This window comes from Triplophysa rosa, linkage group LG6, assembly GCF_024868665.1.
Source record: "Triplophysa rosa linkage group LG6, Trosa_1v2, whole genome shotgun sequence".
NCBI classification, from domain to species: Eukaryota; Metazoa; Chordata; class Actinopteri; order Cypriniformes; family Nemacheilidae; genus Triplophysa; species Triplophysa rosa.
This window is the reverse complement of record NC_079895.1, coordinates 10,363,656-10,384,260: the sequence shown is the minus strand read 5'-3', so window position 1 is coordinate 10,384,260 and position 20,605 is coordinate 10,363,656. Positions and strand designations below refer to the sequence as shown.

The window sequence follows — 20,605 nt, the reverse complement described above, 5'->3', positions numbered from 1 at the left end:
TGAGCTACATGTGAGAAGGGCCATGTTCACTGGCAGAGCTCCATATACAGCTCACCCTCCCACTGGAACGCCTGATTCCAGTTCAGCCCTTTACAAGACATGCCAGGACCCTTTGTGCGCCAGGCTGGGCCGGGTGTGCGGGCAGAGCGGGGCTGCTTCCTCGAGATGTCATTATTGCAGGGGAAATTGCTGCTCTTGTAAGAGACTGCAGCTGGGTGGTATAGCATTTCATAAAGGATCATCAGGGCTCATCGGCATAAAAAGCATCAGCAGAGATATTCGAATGGCCATTTGTCAGACACAAGGGTGTGGGTCTTTGTTTTTAATGTGTAATTCAGTGGGATAATATTGCATTGAAATATCTACAGTGTAGCAGTTCCTAATATGCTGAAATATAATTTAGTCTGTCTCAAGCACAAGTATGTCACTGTTTTTAATACAAATTTCTTACAATACAAATGCAATATTTAAGATGCCTTCACACATGCAGCTTGTAATTGTGAACAATACATTTTTTGCTTATTAGGGAATTTTCTGTAAATATGATGTGAAGGAACGACATCATCAGGGTGTTATTCAAAACCAGCACTATCAACCCCATCAGAATAAAGTGTGTGCAACACAACGTCTATCAGCGATGCAAATTAGCTCTGTTTCCTATACATTAATTAGGATTCCCAGAAGAATGAATCTGCAACCTGAACATCATAGTTGCCTCTTCAACATCACAGTGTTTCCTTCTGCATGCTTAGACGAGCAGACATAAATAGCTTCTATTGAATTTGTAAAACAGAGATGTGTTCATAATCTAAAGGAGAAAAAATGTAGTTGACTGATAAACATTCAGGCAGTCGTGAGCTGACATGTCTATTAACAGATTTATGTAGCAGATGTTTTTCTTCCAAAACAACTTGTAATATAGACATGAAACCAGAAGCTTTCAGTGTAATTTTTTAAAGACTTGCCTGTCAAATTATAATCACACGAATGTTGTTATGTTTCACGATGTTCATATGTTTTAGTTTTGCACATGTGCAAAATAATGCAGATGCAAAACAATAATGCAAAAAATGTGTAACTGGGGATTTAAAGTAATATTTTTTTATAACATATTATACATTATAATTTTTTTTTCAATTATGTTTACCTACAGTATGTACAGTATGTCTTTTACTTTTTCAGATTTTTGACCAATTTAACATTTATTTATTTTCAACATTTTCCCCCTTACCTTTTCTTTTTATTGTCCAATTCTAACAAGGTTTATATAGAGTAAGACACTATGCGCTCTCATTTAGGCTTTCTTTACCTGTCTCTCTTCTCTGTCTCTCTCTCTCTCTCTTTCTCTCTCTCTCTCTCTCTCTCTTCCCCTTTAAATGGTGAGGTACCGTTTCTCCGCTGCCTGGGCTCAGAGACATGTCGGAAACCTCCCACAAGGGGCCCCGTGTAATTCGATGCATGCTGTTAAAGCTTAGAGTATATTGTCTTCTCTTGCTTACGAAGCCTCCACCCACCGGCCCACCCTACATTTAGCGGATCATGTGACCGTGGTAAGTCATTTGCAAGTACAACAGTTCTCTGTGAGCTCCCATTCATTTCCTGAGAACTGCCCTGAGCAGCTGAGAGGAGCAGAGAGGGGAGGGAGTCACACACACAGAGAGAGAGAGAGAGAGAGAGACAGAGAGGACTGTATAAGGAAGACAGTTTCTGTCGCTCTGCAGCTTCTGGTCAGGTCTGTCTATACATTATTCTCTTTATTTTCTCTTGCTGTTGTTTAGTTTGAATGATTTTTATTGCTTGTTTGGGTCTGCTTTGTGCATCTTGTTCAGCTGTCACTGTAGTGTTACACCAAATGACAAGTCTGATGCTGTCCGGCATTCTATTACAACCGTACACTGCAGGTTGCCGAAGACGTTCGAAAAAGCATGATGTCATTTTTCTTATGTGCACTTATCTGTGTTGTTCTTTTAGTCTGTTATTTAGACTGTATTTATCATTATCTATGAAGCACTGCTGTATAGTGATCTGAAGTGTTTTGAGTTCAGTTGTGCAGTTACATCACTTTGGTTCACAAAGTGTCTGGTATATGCTCTCTGGCATATAATCCTTTCCTGTTTTCTTTAAATAAGCAAAGTGGCTTTCTAGTTTAAATATTGACGTATTGTCAGAAAAGTCTGTTTGTGTGAGAAGCGAGGTCCAGGTCTCCGGGTGGCCACTGTTCCACTCTCACCAAAAGTTTGATCAGGTTAAAACCTTGCGCGCATACATGAGCGTAAGAGAGGGAGAGCGCGTGCTCCAGCGTCTGTTTGGTGATGGCACGTGTATCTCCGAAGCGATGACAGGCTTCCCGGTGAGTGGAGTTACCGTGGTGACAAACGGGGGTAGGAATCAGAGACTCAAGTGGAGGAAGGACAGCGAGTGGGTGGGAGTTGTGTGTGTGCCGGGGTGTTGCATGGGTGGTGTCGTGGATGTCATCTGCTCCTCAAGGAACAGACATTGGTATTGATGGCTGTCAGTGACGGGCTCCAGGGCTGTTGTGATGTGGCTGTGGGCTGGCCAGTGGCTGTTCTTTTCAATTACGACAGACCTGGTTGCAATCAGACAAGCGGTGTGGAGGTCGATGTGCATTTGTGCGAATGTGGGGGTGTGTGTGTAATTGGGTTTTTTGGTATCGGGTGGAGATAATCCTTGTGTGTGTGTGTGCTGATCTGTGACTTTAACCAGTGCTAATGTTGGTCACATCTTTAAACTGTGAGGCTGCAGCCACTGCTGCTCAGGGCTATTCGGCCATAGATGAGCTTATTTAATGCTCACACTTACTGCGACACAGGAGACCTTTGCTACAGGACACAGCTGATGTGTGTGTATTGTTCAGAACCACCAAGCAAATCATCATTGCTGCTGATACTATTGGTCATTTGAACTATTTGATAATAAGTATGTCAGACATCTCTAGTATTCCTCATACTCAGCATTTGGGATTTGTTTTAAAACCAAAAAATGTAACACATATCTGTATCACATTTGGGCAGCTTATTGACAATTTCAGAATCTTTATAAATCAATATCTAGTGGATTTCATAGATTACTAGATGCTTTTATCCAAAGCGACTTTCAAATGAGAGGCCATGTATCATTTTGGGGGCAATAACCACATCAGAAGATCCTTGTAACCACTTTGCATTTCCCCATGAACCACCTAGAACACCTTAGCAACCCCACAGCAATGCCTCACAAACCATTTAGAACATCCTTGGCAACTGCAGCCTAAGCCTTGGCAACAACCCAGAACTCCTTAAAATTGTGGCGAGTTCTGCACAAGCGGCACTCGCAAGAAAATGTAAAATCTCTTTAAATCAGATGGATTTATTAATAAGCTTAGTAATATAAAATTAAATGTACTCTCCATTTTTTCGGTTAGCCTTTGAAACCTCACTTTCATATGAACTATACATGTTCAAAGCGTGTTGGGCTCAAACTGATAAAATCAAACTTTAATTCGATTTATTGACTTTGCAGGGTATTTGATTGCTTCTATCAGAGGAGTATTGGAGGATTTTATCCGTGGCTCTGAGATAGAGCAGCCAAATAGAGGGCTCAATAATGGGACCCAATAGTCACAGGGACAGCATATCTTCTTATCAGCATTACTTTCCACTGCGCTGGAGGATTCTATTAAAACGCTCTCTCGATCGGACTCTGCTAGCCATGTGCATCAGGAATTAAAGGTTAGCGCACTTCTGCTTGGAGGAGCTTCACACAGGTGGGCGGATAGTGAATTATTGATGGAACTTGCTTTACACTGGACGCTTTAAGGGATTATCTAGGAAACCTTCGAAAGCTCCAGGCCAGGCAGCGGTACTGGGATTGAATCCCAAACTGGCCCCATCTGTCCAGGGCTTGAACCAAGGGGAATCATGATTGCCTCTGTTTCTTAATGTTTAGCGTTGCCATTTATCACATTTTAGTGATGAACCACTGTAGAGTTGGCCTAGTATGTTCAATGTGAATGTGTTGAGTTAATGTTTGGTCTGTCACTGATCCTGTTCAACAGCGAGTCGATCTAATGATAGCCCTCATTGCTGTGATGGACCAAGGTGTGTGCTTTTGATTGTCATAGATTACAGCAGAAATAGGAAATAGTGGGGAAAATCGTCATTATTTATGGTAATATATACAGTATATTTACAACAATGGTGTTTTCATGAATGTGAGTGAGTTTCATGGGTGTAGAATAATGACTCAGAAATGTTTGCCAATTCAGAAAGTTGTCATGATTCTTTGGTAATAAGAGAAGGATCATGATTCCACCATCTAGTAACTACAAAGAATAATATATAAGTGTTATATATACAATGTACAGATTTTGTATTCTTTATAGGGCTGTTCCACGATTAATTGTGATTAATCGCATACAGAATAGAAGTTTGTGTTTACATAATATATGTCTGTGCACTGTGCAGTGCATATTAATTTTGTATTTATAAACACATACACATACACATGTATATATTTAAGAAAAATGTAAAAAATGAGTAAATGTTTGTATATAGTTTAAGTTATATATACTGTACATGCAAAATTTCCTAAATATATATATACATGTATGTGTATGTATTTATAAAAACAAAATAAATATGCATAGTGCACAGACATATTATGTAAACACAATTTTTATTCTGGATGGGATTAATCACGATGAATCATTGAACAGCCCTAATTCTTTAGATGAAATGTATTGAAATTGGGAAGGTTACTGGTAAAAAAAATACAATGTAGAAGAAATCCTGGTTGTATCATTATGCCTTAAGGAACTATATTATAGACTAATTGTTTTTCTTCATCAAGTTTTTAAAAGTCATGTCAGGTTAAGGGTAGCTAGGTGCACCAATGGTGTTGTCATGACGACAGGCAGAGAACAGCACATAGACACTTTAAGGCGCATGTCTAGTCGGCTCTGTTTCTCTTATCATCAAGCAGAGCTATTCCGTTCTAATTACAAAACAAAAGAAAAAAATCTGTCTTTTTAAAACAACATATTTCAGATCCCATATACAGTGATGAAGAAGATTTGAAACGCTGAACATGACAGATTTACAGAACATAGTATACAGAGTTATTGGTGAAGGATCGTGACAGTTGTCATAAATCATTTGTGTTCAGCTGTACTTGAAGCAGATGTAGATCTTGCGTCCTGTGTCAGCGTTCAACATCCCTCCCCCTCAACGCACACAGCTTCAGTAAACAAACCAGCGCTGGACACGAGGGTCAAGGGTTGAACACACCAGAGGACACGCAGCAGAACATTTTGTCAGCTATAGCGAAATGTTGAAACAAACAGGGAGAGAAAGAACCTCACACCCACATAGGCGTACCCTCGTACCAACAGTCGCATCGTTCACCCACTCTTCTCCTGCGTGGTTTGTGTATTGGATCTGAAACCCAAACATCAGCTGGCCAATCCCTGATCGCCCCCCTTGCTTAGAGAAATTGCTCGAGACGCGTCTGTGATATTGGCTGAATTAGATTCAAGTTTCCTCGTGTCATATCGTGATGTTACTTTTTACAGATAGGCGGGTGATTTGAAGGATGTTGAGATATGCGTGAACTTTGTTACCACTTCTAGGTCTTCAGCTGAGGGGTGGAGTTGCTTTGGGGGGGGGATGTTTGGGGAATTATGCAAACAACATGTGGAGTCAATTATGAGCCAAGGTTTAGCACAGCGTGCATGGCTCAGCTTTGAGAGACTGCCCCGGTCCATGTCATATATCCCTCCATCGGCTCGCTGAGACTCGTACCTAGCAGCAAATGCTCGATATTATCGAAAAACGTGGAAAAGTAAACTCAAAGCACAATGCCAATGCATGTGAAGCGTGAATATAAACCCAGCTGTTTATTCTATTAAGCAGAGTTATGGGTGCTGGAATGGGTCATATTTCAGTTTAAAAATACCATCACATGGACTTCCTGTATTACTTAATGTTTAAATTTTGGTCTGTAGTTGTTGTTTTACTGAATGTGGCAAGACAGGCGGTTATAGATTTGCAGAGAAAAACAGAGCGTGTGAGATTATGTGTCCCTCACTTCATGTGTTGTGATAGTGTTCTTGGTTGACATTAATGGCATTGCTCAATCAGAGGCTTTGTACAGTAGGTGGGTCCGCAGGAAGTGGTTAGCCTGTATGTTTCTAAATTGTACATCTTGGTTTGTTTTTCAAGGATAATGCTGTCATCGGGTGATTATTGAAAAATAAATCATCAGGGATCAGGACGCCGAAGGGGTCTCATCTTAATGGGGTTATTTTGCAAAAATTACTGTCTGGCTGTACGTCATCCTGCTTAATAAATGTCTGCTTACCAAATAAATTAATAAATGGGCATGAAATATTGATTTCAGTTTAAATTATTTGATTACACGAATAGAGCACGCAATGCTATGAAAGACGTGGAACTGGTGCAGTCTTCTTTACACAAAAAACAGTATACATTTTATTCTGTTAACAAAAATCAGTAAATACCATTTTTTCTGATAGGATATATTCCTTGGCGTGTACATAATAAAAATGTGTTTGGTGAAGAGGGCTTTATTGAGAATAAACCACAGCTATCCATCTACATCCAGTAACGCATGAGAAAATTGATATACGTGTTAAAAATAAAAATTCGTGATCATTTACTCACCCTCAAATTGTTCCAAACCCGCATACATTTTGTTGTTATGTACAACACAAAATAAGATATTTTATAGAATGTTTGAACCTAAACAGTTCTGGGGCACCATTGACTACCATAGCAGAGATTTTCCTACTGTAGTAGTCAATAGTGCCCCAGAACTGTTTGGTGACAAACATTCTTCCAAATTTTTTTGTGTTCAGCAGAACAACGAAATGTATACAGGCTTGGAACAACTTGAGGGTGAGTAAATGATGACAGGATTTTTGAGTGAATTATCCCTTTAATACAGATGCCTGTATCAACAATCCTTTAGGAATGAATTCAGATTTTATTTTCCAAAAAAGCAAGCAAGGGAGCGTTTTTTTACACGTGATGTGAGAACACCTGATTGTATATATCTTGAAGACAAGTTTGTGTGTGTGTTTGTATATGTGTGCGTGTGTGTGTGTGCGGGGGGGAGGGGGTCAGTGTACAAAGCATTGAAAGGCTGTGGGGAGGTATCTTAAAGAATCTATCCACCATTAAAGCTGGAGGATGCAGCTGGCCCTCCCGAGACAGGAGGAGTGGGTTATTGTACTGATGATAATACACTCCACCACCTCCACCCACATACCCCCACCCCTCCTACAACACACCTCCACAAACACACTTCAGACTCGCTATACTGTACAATCTTCACTGCTATACATCCCATGACTGCTCTTGTGTCCAGGTGACGTACATGCAACAAAGCGACATGTTATGAACGAAACGCTCAAACTCGATATTAAATGACAGCAGTTTTGTATCATTGAATAGCTATCATTCACATTTTCATTCGACCTGAAATGCATAACAGCATTCTCAAAAGAAAATGCTATCCGATTGTTCTGAGTAATCTATACAGTGACATTTACTGTTTGACACGTTCGAAAGCGTAAAGACACTCCCCGTCACACAATGTTTTTCACGTCACTCGCGCAAAATTAAGAACTATTCCCGTGAGTAATAGAGAGCGAGGAATGCAAATGCATCGCGTTTGGTGTGAACACAGCTTAGTATTTAGTGAATCATGTGTCCAAAACATCCGACAGTGCACAGTTTGAGTGAGAAACGGTATTGTGTTGTTTGTGCATCTGTGTTTTCTTTGGACGTGACATTTACCTTTCCAGCAAACAGGGCTACCCTGCAGTTCACAGCCGGTATTAACACAGATGGCCCTTAAATGTTAGTTTTGGACACCTTCAAATGGATTTACTTAAATGTTGAGGACAGCTGTGAGAGTCTCCTTAGCAGTCGTAGTCTTTAAGAGGCAGGGCATTCTTCTTAACTGTCAGTCACTTTATTGTCATTGGATGACAAACAGGATGTGCATTACTAATTGGAAGAGCAGCGGTTTTTAAATTCACGCATTAGGGAATGCTCAGGCAGGGAATTAATTGTTGGTTTACCCTGCCCGAATACCTGGCTGTTTTATAAAGGTGGAGTTTTTAATTGTACTGGTCAGAGTTTTGCTATGTGCCCTTAGAGACACTGAAGGGGTGTTTAACAACATTGACATTAGTGACATTCAAGATTGTCAAAGCATTGATCACTTGTTTCTGACAAGACTAATTACAATGGGCTGGGTTCATTAAAAGTGGATTAATGACATGTGATTGAATGTGACATTACAGACCTGCTCATTAGTCACAATAACCAATCACAAGAAAAACACTTTGTGATGGAGGTTTTTAGGTCTGTGATTTGACTGTGTTGCGTATAGTAATGAATCTTTTTGTTACAGCGCACAATACTGTAGCGTAGACAATACTTCAAGCACACACAGAGAGAGAGAGAGAGAGAGAGAGAGAGAGAGAGAGCTGTGAGGCATTGCTGGTCACAGGCAGTTCATTAGTTATGTTTTCTGAATTGGAAATGAGGTTGGATTTCCAGTTCCTGTGAGCACCGAGGGCTTAGAGGGAGAAAACACAGAACAGAGCGAGCATATCAGCAAATGCACATTCCTTATTGATCCAAGACCAGATCATCAGTATTAATGTCTGCTCTCGGGCGAAATCCCTCTGCGGTGACCAATTCACCCATGCCATACCTCTCGGAGCAATTGAGGTTTTTGTGTCAGGTCTATTTTAAAGCACGGACCACTGAGAGCACTGCTCTTCGACAGAAGGGGGAGGGGGGAGTGGTGCTAACAGTCACTGGGGTCACACCTTTTGTGCAGCTCACCATTTTAAGATTTTAAGTCTATATACAGCATAAAAAAAGATTTATTATAGGACAGGCGATGCATTAAAGATTAAATTGAATTTTGAAGATCTGGCAATATTTGGTATTTAACAGAAATAAATACCTTTTACTGTTAAATATAATTTAACATTTAGAGACAACATTTTTTAAATAACGTGTGATTAAATAAACTGAAATGGACATATTCATCACATAGGCCTGTATAATTAAATACATCTTTCATTTAGAATCTTTACAAACCAAACTAAAATAATATAATAATAATATTTACTATATTCACATTGTTGTTTTTCGGAAGCGAAATTGAGACTATTTTATGAAAAGAAAACTATTGCTTAGCTCAACCCAATGTGCAAATAGTTATTATAGTGAAAATAGTTTGACACTTTGCTGAGCTCAGTAGTCATTTCAGAGCCGTATATACGTATAAAATGTAACGTGTGTGATATTGTGGAAGTTAGTCAGAGGTCAGAGACAGATTTGACAGAGGAACCAAAGCTCAGGAAGCCAGGCAGTTTTACGAGAAGCTACAAAACCATGTGAATGAGAAAACCCACAATGCTCTTGCATTGGCTGTAAAAGTCCCTTTGCTTTGTTAAAAGGTGCTCTACGTCCCGGAACTTCAAACGAAATAGTTAAGCTCTGTTTTGGATGTATTTTGCTAAACTAAGACCATTTTGTTCTGTTTGAAATTTGACAGAAGAGATTTCAATCATGCTGATTTGGACCAGGAAAAGGATGCAGTTATTTCTCAACTGAGTAGGTGATGCGTATTTTCTTAATACATTTGCGTTATTGCTTAGTATTTTCTTAGTAATCCATCCTGTAGCATGGGTTCCGCTGAATGTCCATTTGGCATGTTTTTTTTACCTTAAAACTAAACAGTGAGTGGACTCTGTGCCTGTAGTGACACTTGTGCAACTTTTGACCTTTCACCTCAATAGAATTGACCAATCGGTATATAAACCTGGAAGATAGTTTACCTCGTAATATCATCTATTCGAGACATGACTTGACAATACTTGTTGTTTTGTATAAAATGTTTATTCCCAGGCATATTTCTACCATTTCTTCTAAATCCTGTTTTCTAAATTCTAAAGGGAGTAATGACAAATATGCATTTTGGTATCAATAAATACTTTACCATTCATGAGTAATGAATAAATAACATTTATGCGGTATCAAGTTTTAACTGTGTCTAACTTAGTTGTCTCATCCTCATTGAATCACTGACACAGGATCTCCCTGTGCAGAAATAGCCAGAGCCCAAGGGCAATCTGCTGGACTAGGTGCTTCCATCAGTCTGTTTTGGAAAGTTGGCCTTATGTTTACTAAAGCTTCAGCGCCCCATTAAAGCCCTCTCACTTCCTATCAGGTGCGTGAGGCCTGCAGAAGGGGGCAATCGGGTAAAATTGGTGTACAGTTTAGAATCTTTTTGCAGCTGCCATCTTGGACGTGCCCCAGCATTCACTCTCTGTGGAAAGAGTGAAAAGCTGATGGGCTTTAGGGCTTGATTTGCATGTTTTTCCCTTTTTAGGTGAACTGGATTAGATTCTGTGTTTGAATTGACTTTGCCCTAAAACGTTTCAGTCATTTCAGAAGACTTTATTCTGAAACGCTCCCTTACGATCTCAGTTTTGGTCATGTCTTTGGCACTTCCCCTGTTCATCTCTCAGCGAGAGAGTACATTTGTCACACTCAGAGAAATCGAGAGCGCTATAAGACAGAAAATCTGCTTGGTCGGAGGCCTGAGTGAATGACAGACATTGTTGTGTGGCTGTTTTTAGCCAGAGGAAAATGGCAAAGTGGGCTCCCTGAGGTGAGGCGCTGCCGTATGAGTACACGGGGAAGAGAACGCGTGCTCACGTGACTTATCCACAAACTCAGCTGGTACCAAAAGAGCGCATTTCTCTGAGGCTCAAATACAAAAATGTCCAAAAAAGCGGCCAAAGTCTTTAGGCAGACTCGACTGCCAAGGAAAATGCGCCTTATGAAATGGAAAGTCTGAAATCATTCACGGTGTGCCAGAAAAGATTAACAAAAAAGAGTCCACACCGAAGTATGGGCAGTGTTGGGTTTACACTCCTTAATATCTGCTGGGCAGAAATGTGTGCTTGCATGTGATCGTCTTTGTATTATGTACTGTATGTTTAGACAATGCTCCTTTAAAGTGATAGTTCACGCAAAAATGAAAAATCCATCATCATTTACTCACCCTCGTGTAATTACATACCTGTATAAATTACTTTGTTCTGATGAACACTGAACACAGAGAAAGATATTTGGAAGAATGTTAGCCATTTAAAATTCAGTGACATCACTGCCATAGTAGGAAAAATTAAAGGGTAGTCAAAGGTGCCCCAGAACTGTTTGTGTTCCTAAATTCTTCAAAATATCTCACTTTGTGTTCAACAGAACAACAACAAAATATACTTGTACAATATATTAGGGGATGATGTCACAGAACTGAAAATTGCTAACATTCTTACAAATATCTTTCTTTGTGTTTAACAGAACAAAGATATTGATATAGGTTTGAAACAACCCGAGGGTGAGTAAATGATGACAGAATTTTTATTTTTGGGTGAACTATCCCTTTAAGGTTCACTGGCAGTTCAGTTCATGTAAGGATGAAAGCGTATTCCTTCTCTTGAGTTTTAACTCAGTCAACTTAAGTCTTCTATTGATACAATCTGTTGGCATGTGAGCAGACAATAATACAGCAGTTGTATCAGATTGTCAAACTTTGATACTTAGTCATATGTATTCAATCTGATAAGTTTTATGAGAAGTTTTATGTCCCACTTTCGAGATCCTCTCTACGCCCTTGTGTTTAGATAACACAAGGACGAAACCTTGAGAGGAACTAAACTGGGTTGAGAAGCCCTCCTTTTTAGGATGGCACATACCCTGTATCAAACAATACATGTACAGATAATACGCGGACAGATAGAACGCGGACTTCTCATATTCAACTCATAACTTATATTTGCTGTTTATAGGGGCTCCAAAGAGGGAAGTGCTCTTGATCTGAGCTCTGTGTGACAGAGGCCAGCAGAAGCCATATTCCCACTGTGTCATGTGAATGCTCTGCATGGAATTATGATTTCTGGCCCTTGTGGTGGCAAGATTTTTGTCAACAAGGTCTTCAGAAGCATAGCAAAATAGTGTGGTGTAGTAAGGATATTGATTTATTTTGCAATTCCATTTGGCGGCACTAGTGGTGCAGTCACACACGTTCGCATTCAATAAGGGTTTCCCAAGTATTTTTTGCAGATCAAAAAGCAAGGTAATCTATTTACAAGAGCTCAGCAGGGAGCATCTCTCAATAGCTCTTCTCCTCAGTGTAAAGTCTGACGTTACGTAAAATGCTGTTCTTTCGCTCTGGTTGGGACTGAGAGGCTCTGTTGGCGTGTTTGAGTTCAGTGTGCTTGTCTGGATTTGGCCCGGCTCTAAAATCCCAACCTCCCTTTCCAGCCACCTCCTCCTCTTATCCCCATCCGCATTTTCCCCTTCGGCCCATGGCAGCAGGACCAGCCTCTGTGCCACAGATGCCCACAGTTGCTTAGGGCTCTCGACATGGGAACATAGCATTGGCAGGACCGCGGGAACCCGTCTGTTAGCGCGCTACTCCTCCAGTGCGAAAATCTAAAATCTCAGATAAGAAATGCCTCAGTGGGTTTATAATGTAATCCTGCTCCTCATTTCTTTCCTGCTATGTTACATGCAATTTTTTATCTTCTTATTTTGTAATTTTTTGGTGTTTTGTCAGCTTTGAGTATTTTATACCCCTCACCCCACAATAAAAGGTTAGTTAACAAAAAACTGAAAATTCTTTTATCATATATTATACCTTCATGTCTTTCCAAACCTGTGTGACTTTAATTTTTTGGAGAACACGAAAGATGATATTTTGAAGTATGTTGGTAACCAAACAACATTGGATCCCGTTGATTTAGATTATATGGACACAAAACCACAAAAAATTCTCAAAACAACAACATGAGGGTGAATACATTTTTATTTTGTGAGAACTATCCCTTTAAGCTTTTAACTTCAAATACCAAAATTTTACAGATTTTTATGATTCTAAACAAACCTCTCAAATAGAGGTTCCTGCCATGCACTGTAACGCCCCTCACATCAATCCAACACCAGGCTTGGAGCAGCAGAAAGCTGCACAATGAGGTGTGTACTCTGCATCGGGGGGAAAGTTGAATGCTCTTTAATTCATTGTGTGGCAAGGTCAGCGTGGGGTCCAGGAAGGTCAGGCTTTTCTACCCAAGCCTGTCACCTCGCATCGATCCGCTTGTCATTCGTCTAGGCCTGGTCGGCGCTCCAGGCCCCCTTTACTGTGCCTCCCTCGACACCCAGAAGCTACAACTGGGCATGGGAGTGCCAGCCAATCTCCTCCCCTGGCTCCTCCATCCACGGCCGGAATCGAATCCCAGGCGGGCCCCCTCCCTGTTGCCCCGTTTCCAGTTGAATTGCCCTCATTCTTCTCAGGGAGCCTCTTGGGGGGCGGCTTCAGTCGTGCATGGCAATGAGATGCCAGAGCACTCGGTTACTGCACCTCCCAAGCACACATGCTCATAACGCTCACACCTGGGATCGCAGCTTCATTTGAATACCCTGGTGAAATGGAAAGGTGATCTTAATCTCGATTGCTCTCTTTCCATCTCTTCAGGTCTATAATGCATTCACTAGTTCATCCAGTTGGGTAGGCTTGCCTCGGTAGACCCAAGCTTAGTTATTTTTGTCAGTGTATAGGCTGTAGTGCTGTCAGTTAGATCCAACATGATTCTCCAACTTTCCATTTCTCCTGCTCCAAAGGCTGGTCAAACAAAGGTGTCTATTTTTGCATTCAAACACTACTTTTTAAAGCCCTTTTTAATTCACATTACTGTCTATATACAGATTTCTTTTGCTATTTTTTATTTAGATTCCAATTGTTGTTTTTTAATTTGTGCATATTTTATTATTTTACTTAGTTTTACCTATTTTATTATAATTATTATTTTGTATTTTATTACCTCTTTTCTGGTACATTCTACTTATTGCACATTTTTCTATTTTTTGTTTCGAAAAAATGGACCAGACTGACATTTCACTACAAGTATAACTGTGTAACTGTGTATGTGACAAATAATCAAATTTAACTAAGATTTCGATGTAAAACAATGAATTGTCTATACACAATATTATTACTTTCCAGTCCTTATGTGTGAAAATTCTTCATTGTAATACATTGACACTAGGCTGCTGGTTTAGAATCACCCAGATCTGACCAGAAGTATTTATTTGGTGGAATCTGACCAGATGTATTTATTTGGTGGAGGAAGATGAAGGAAGATGGATGGAGAATTAGTCATCATTATTCCCGTATCACCTTGGCGCTGTTAAATACAGTTGGCGAGACACCCTCCACCGTCACGACCACTTGATTAAGTGTTAATCAATTGCCGTTAAGATAGACAAATCGCGCCTAAATGTTAACCTTGCGGTGCTGTACTCAATTATGCTAATAATCTGTTCATTTGATGGTTAATGAAACAACTGAGACCTTGCTCTTGGTATTGATTTCCCATTTAGAGCTCACTTAAGGGAAAAGGGTAGTTAGGCGAGAGGCTGGTTCATTTATCTGATCTAATGATCAACGTCTTGGAGTGATATGTTTACACGATGCCCAAGAGCATGGTGACAGGTCCCTGGCCCCATCTTAGACAAAAAAACATCAAGCTGTTGAACAGCAATGGCCCGGGTCATCTGTGAAACCTCGAATGTCGGTCCAGAAGGACAATAAGCCTCTAAGCTGCAACCTGGGTTGCCATGGCAACATTATCTCAGCCCACCACTACCTGGAGCCATTGGACATCCTGATCACAATATCAATCCAATGCACACAGATTAGCTTGGAAGCCTGTTCTGTCAATGACAAGAGGCTGGGGTTACAATTCACGGCGATATTGTTATTCTTTTCACTACACCTGGCTCAGCATCTCCAAGAATTGCCAGAATGCTCATTTCATTAAGCGAAACTGTATTGCACATAACCACATATGTGTGGTATATAAGCATGACAAAGGTAATTCATAGAGGTTAATATAGTGGGTAGTGTTGTCTCGCCTTCACCAGAATGGGTTCAGTCCAAGTGCTGAGCTCTGCGCCTCATTTCCTGCTGCCAATGCCAGGAGTGAAGTGTAATAGAGATGTTTAAAGTGTATTTGCTTTGCTTGCATTCCTTCATGTGCTGCTGCTAAAATAATAAGTGCATGGGTTACTTCAGGACACCTCCCTTTGAGACAGAATCACATGTTCTGATTGACTGTTTCATGAGGTTCCCTTTTCTAAGTGTCAACCAGCTCGGACATTTCACTTTAGATGCTTCTTGTGTTTACACACATTTAAGAAAACCAGAGGTTAATTTTTGTATTTTGGGCACTTTTATTTTACTCTTCTTCACATAAAGATGGAATTTCTTTCATTTACTCACCTTCTTGTCATTCCAAACCTGTATGACTTTCTATCTTCTGCAGAACGCAAAAGAAGATATGTTGAAGAATGTTGGTAACCAAACAACACGGGACCCCATTGACTTCAATTGAATAGACACAAAATCACTGCAACATTTCTTACAATATCGTCTTTTGTGTTTTACAAAAGAAATACAGGTTTTAAATGATATGAGGGTGAATTTTTTTTGGGGGGGGTGAACTGTCCCTTTAAGACAATGAACCTATAGCTGATTGCTTTCCTTTACTACATTTTCCCCTAACCATTTTTTTTTTACTATAAATGTTTTACTATCATTTTCATAATTTACTTATACTGATAAGTGTTCATCTTGATTTTCAATTCAGTACAATAAATAAATGCAAAAGAGTCAAAAGTGCAATGAACATATTACTTTAGATTGCAACTCTGGCAACTTGAGCGTGTTGAAATTCTTCTCTCCGTAAGAGCTTGTCCCTTCCAACCGGCGAAATCCAAACAAACGTGAGGCAACATAAATATTGCATTTCCCAAGATGCTTATGTGTCTATTACTGTGCCTTTATGGTGTTCAACATGGTAAATTGAGTAGACGGTGAAGAGAAACTGGCTCAGTGGGAGTGCTGAAACATCTCATCTTACCATCGTTCAGTGGCGTAAGAGCTATATTAACTTGTAATCAGATTCCGTCAGTTCATTAAAGCCGTCTCCTCGCGCATCCTTGGATGTTGAAGGAGGTGGCCACTTTTTGGTGTGCGAGAGCGTCTGGCGCTCCGATGCTCGATCTGAAGCGGAGCGCTGTAACGCGACTGTAGCCTTTGTTGAGAGACTCCGACGCCTGAGGGGGGTTTTCACAGAGAAGTGGATTCTGTTTGAAAATCGTGTCTTTTGTATGAATATCTAAGAAGAGAGATGTCAGCGGAGGGAGCCTTGATTGTGTGTGCGTATGTACATGCGCGTGTAAATGCATCTTTGCTCGAACAGATCTACCCCATAGATGTGCAGCAGGGTCAACTGGGTGATGCTAAACGTTCTTTCCTATCTGCGGGTAACGGAAACGCTGCGGGACATGTACATGTGCACAAATGATTAGCTGTGACCATAAAGTTCTGCATAAAGCAAATTCTACTTTTTTGGCTCTTAATTTAATTGTTACTGTTTATTCTGGATTTCATGTTATGCCAACATACTGTTTCGTTCGGCCTTCGCAGCCCGTTAGGTGTAAAATACCAGGCGAAATACAATCCAGATGAGTTTGTATACTTTCTGTCCTAAACCTAAAGTGTTTACTAACTGCATACCATCATGACATCATTGCCTGTTCTGTTGCAGCTCGCGCTATTGTTCAGAACATGCCAGAGCCGACTCGATCAGGGAAAAGGTGAGAGGAGTCACACGCAGCAGCTTTCTCATGCCTTTCTCTTTTTCTCTCTCTCTTGACTCGCAGACGCCATCAAAAACAGGATGTTAATGCTAGACGGAATGCCTTCAGTCCGAGTCAAAGCAGAACCTCTGGAATCGGAGCGAGGGGTAAGAGAACAGTTGTTTTTCATACAGTTTTCACCCTACCACATCACCGTACCACTTCTTCCCCCCTAACTTCCACCCACCCCCTCACTGTGATACCCCCCTAATTACTCCCAGGCACTGAGCAGGAATGGTGTGTTTGTGTGGAACAGCCCCGATGGAGCGCAGGGTTGTGGAGAGACACAGCTGGAGCAGGAATGCTCCCAGGGCTCGCTGTCAGGGCCACCGCAGCCAGGGCAGCCATTTTGGCAGGGCTAAAGCACAGATGTAGGGCCACTACTGTTCAGAAACATTCTCTGTCTCTTCTCTTTTTTTTATCATTTCACCATATGTTGCTTGCCTAAGTCTACTAATGTCTACGGTTACGCAAACACACTTCAGATTGACTATTCGATATATATAGCCTGGGAAAAATTAAGAGACCACTCCAGTTTTGCCTTTAATCAGAAGTTCTACGTTTATTGTGGTAATTTCAGTCCAGTGTCTGTTGAATTTCAATTTTAAGAAATGGCAAAAGCAATGAGAGAATGCAAAGACGCATAAAAGTTGCAAATAAATTAGGTTAATTCCATCAATGTTCATTTTTGATCTGATACTAAAGTACATGTAAAAACCTAATTAATGTGTAGTTTAAACATCACTCTTAATAGGTTCTTCACCTTTTCATCATTGATGCCATAGAAGAACCTTTTTTGGTTTCATAAAGAACCGTTCATTCAAACGATCTTTAAAGAACCACCTCTTTCTTACTTTTTATAATCTGAAGAACCTTTTGTGAAACAGAAAGGTTCTTGGGAGGTTGAAGGTTCTTTATGTAACCATTTAGGCAAGAAAAAGGTTCTCATGGCATCGTGAAGCACCTTTTATATTTAAGAGTGATGAATATGAATTTGTTTTCTTTGTAGTATTCAAGATCTGCAACATTGTTTTTTATTTTGACTAATTTTCCCCTTTTCAATCATATAAATGCACAAATAAATGCACATTAAAAACTATATTTTCATTTGGAAATTTCGTCACTAGTTCACAGAATGAAACAAAAATGACTGACAATCTGATTTTACTTAAACATACCTATAAGTAGTAAGTGCAGAAAAACTAAAAAATAATTTTGGAATGCTCTCTTACTTTTTCCTTGGCTGTATTTAGTCAGTAGAGTGCATCCTCTTTGTTCATTATTTACAATTGAAATAACATACTGTACCTGCATTATCGTTTAGCACTTGGCTCGATGTTTTGTGTCATGAAAGTACAGAGAAATTGATCAAACCCATTGTAAGCACTGTTTTGAGAACTGTTCACTAATAATTACATAATTATTGTCCAAAAAATGTCATTACACATACTGTGAGCAAGTATGACTAGACATAGATATGAATGCACCATTTCTCTTTGAAAGAGTTAGTACTAAATAGGTCCTTTTGAGAGCCAAGAACATCCACTCTTATGATCTACTTCACAAGTCAGAAGAGCATAACAACACCTTGCTTGCTTCCTGCAAAAGGCTGAAAGACATATTTATCCATATGTTTCGAAATACTGCCAAGCGGCAGGAAGTGAGCAACCTACACAATGCATGTTTGAAGTGCATACCATCGTTCAGACATGGCCGACATTTACATGGCCACTTGCCAAAGCCGTGCTGAGAATGGTTTGCTCTAGTTAATGCCCTTACTAAGGCTACAAAAATAGACACAGTTGTAATCGTATTGAAAATTGTACAGTTTTTCACTAGTATTGACCACTAAATGTTTCCATTTCGTCAGCCTTTTTCTAGCGAAAATAATTTTAATGTGATATGTACCGCTATCACATTATAAAAGTTATTTTTCATAAATTAGGATTTTTGCCTTCCTGCTTTAAGATCTCACGTAGGAATAAGGCTATGTAGTCATCAGAGCGAAGGTGGAAACTGCACCCTTGAAAGCAAAACAAGTGCGCGGTTGGGGTTTGGAAACATTTGCTTATTTCATTTGAAAATGATGTTCAGACAAGGAAAGGGATCAGCATGCAACAATAGGTTTCCAGTTTTCGCACGCCAACACAAAGCCTTTGATTTGTTTGTGGGTTTACCTTTTATTCCGTGTGAAAGGAGTTCGTGTGCGCTACATTTATCGTAGTTTACAGTTTCCTTTCTTAACACACTAGATCGTAATGACGTGTAAAGCCTAGTAGATACCATCAAAATAATCATGAGTGGTCGTTCCTGATTATTTGCGTTTTTAAAGACTGCGTTTGATAAAAACAATGAAACCAGTAATCCAAGTCTAAACTGAGAGAGCAGATGAGCTCTGTTTGAGAAGAAGGTTAGTCTCAAAGGGGCTACAAAGCCTGAGGCTACAGCGGCCGCGGGCGCCGCTCCCCACAATGTCCTATATACATGCACACCAACAAAAAAACATATGCAATATAAAGCCGCTTAAGCATACCCTGAAGGGTACATCACAGAATTCAAAAGAATGTAGGAGAGTTCATCACAGAGGAAATGTTGCCCTGCTGCTGTTGCCTTGTGTGCCTTTTGCTAGGAAAGACATGAGAACTCATACAGTAGGTAATACAGAGGCAGGTTTTTCCATTAGATAGTGTGTCTTATACGTAATTGAGATGCTGATTGGTCATTAGGGGAACCTCCCTTTTCTTTCATACAACCCTCATTAGACGGTTGCTGATTGCATGCTATGCAAATAGACATTCACTTGTTGGGTTTGATTACCACCCCGTCTGTGCAGCTGTGCAGCATTTTTGTACACTAAATGTACAAAATTCACTGAACAGAATGATGAAAATGACCTTACTTTAAATTTCTTAAAGGAACAGTACACCCAAAACAAATAGTGTCATCTGTTACTCACCTTCATATCAATCCAAACTCATATGAAAACATTGAATATATATTGAAGAATGTCTGAGTTGTGTTGAGGCTAAGGGTCATTTTTGGGTGAACTATTCCATACAAAATATCAGGCTGCCAAATGGCAAACAAAAGAAATATCTGATATTTCTAAACCATATTGTCCCACCAGTCGTTTCAGTAAAACCGTGACTTAATAGCTATTAAAGCATTGTTGTCAGCACTGTCACACTTGCACAGAAGGGGTCCCTTTTGTTCCGAAAATACTGCTGTTTTCACCCTGATTCACTTCAGTATTGTCCATGACCTTAAGGTCATGTTTCCTGACCTGTGACAATGACCTTTGACCCCTTATTGAACTAACCTGAGCGCTTCGGGTCCCGTCAGCATATTTAATGGGCCGCCATTTGTTTGTTTTTGGATTCAGACACAGTTTTATTGTAGTGTGTGCTGCTGAATCATGGGTTAGTAACACATAGAGTCACGTATCTGGATTATAAATACCGTGAGCTCATGGGAGAAAAAGCTTCGCCGCAGGCACACTTAGCCCACATTACGGTAACATAAGGAAACGTGAGTATATAAACAAAGTGGAGCTGTGATTCTCAAGCAGACCGTTTATCACATCTGCTGGTGCAATCGGAGAACTTTTTCTTTTGGTTTAAAGAGCTGCTCTGTCATGATTAGCTGCCTGCTCAGGAGTCATCATTATACTGTATGCTTTTACTGCAGTGAGGAACACTTCATCCACTAGCATGTGGATAAGTCACTTCCGCTTTGCATTTTATTCACAAAAAGCACTGTCTCTTGTACTGTATTGCTTACTGTACATACAT

The 20,605-nt window shown here is 40.1% G+C and overlaps 1 protein-coding gene across 4 annotated transcripts in view; it reads left to right on the top strand.

Moving 5' to 3' along the window:
- The first annotated feature begins 1,424 nt into the window (after nt 1-1,424).
- The window catches only part of klf12b (Kruppel like factor 12b), a 44,521-nt gene continuing 25,340 nt past the window's right edge, over nt 1,425-20,605 (top strand). The window contains exons 1-2 of one of the 4 annotated variants that reach the window (XM_057335633.1): nt 1,425-1,550; nt 16,839-16,921. In XM_057335633.1, coding sequence (XP_057191616.1) covers nt 16,856-16,921 — 66 coding nt within the window. In that variant the 5' untranslated portion in view covers nt 1,425-1,550; nt 16,839-16,855. The other 3 variants (XM_057335635.1, XM_057335632.1, XM_057335634.1) reach the window with 3 other exon arrangements.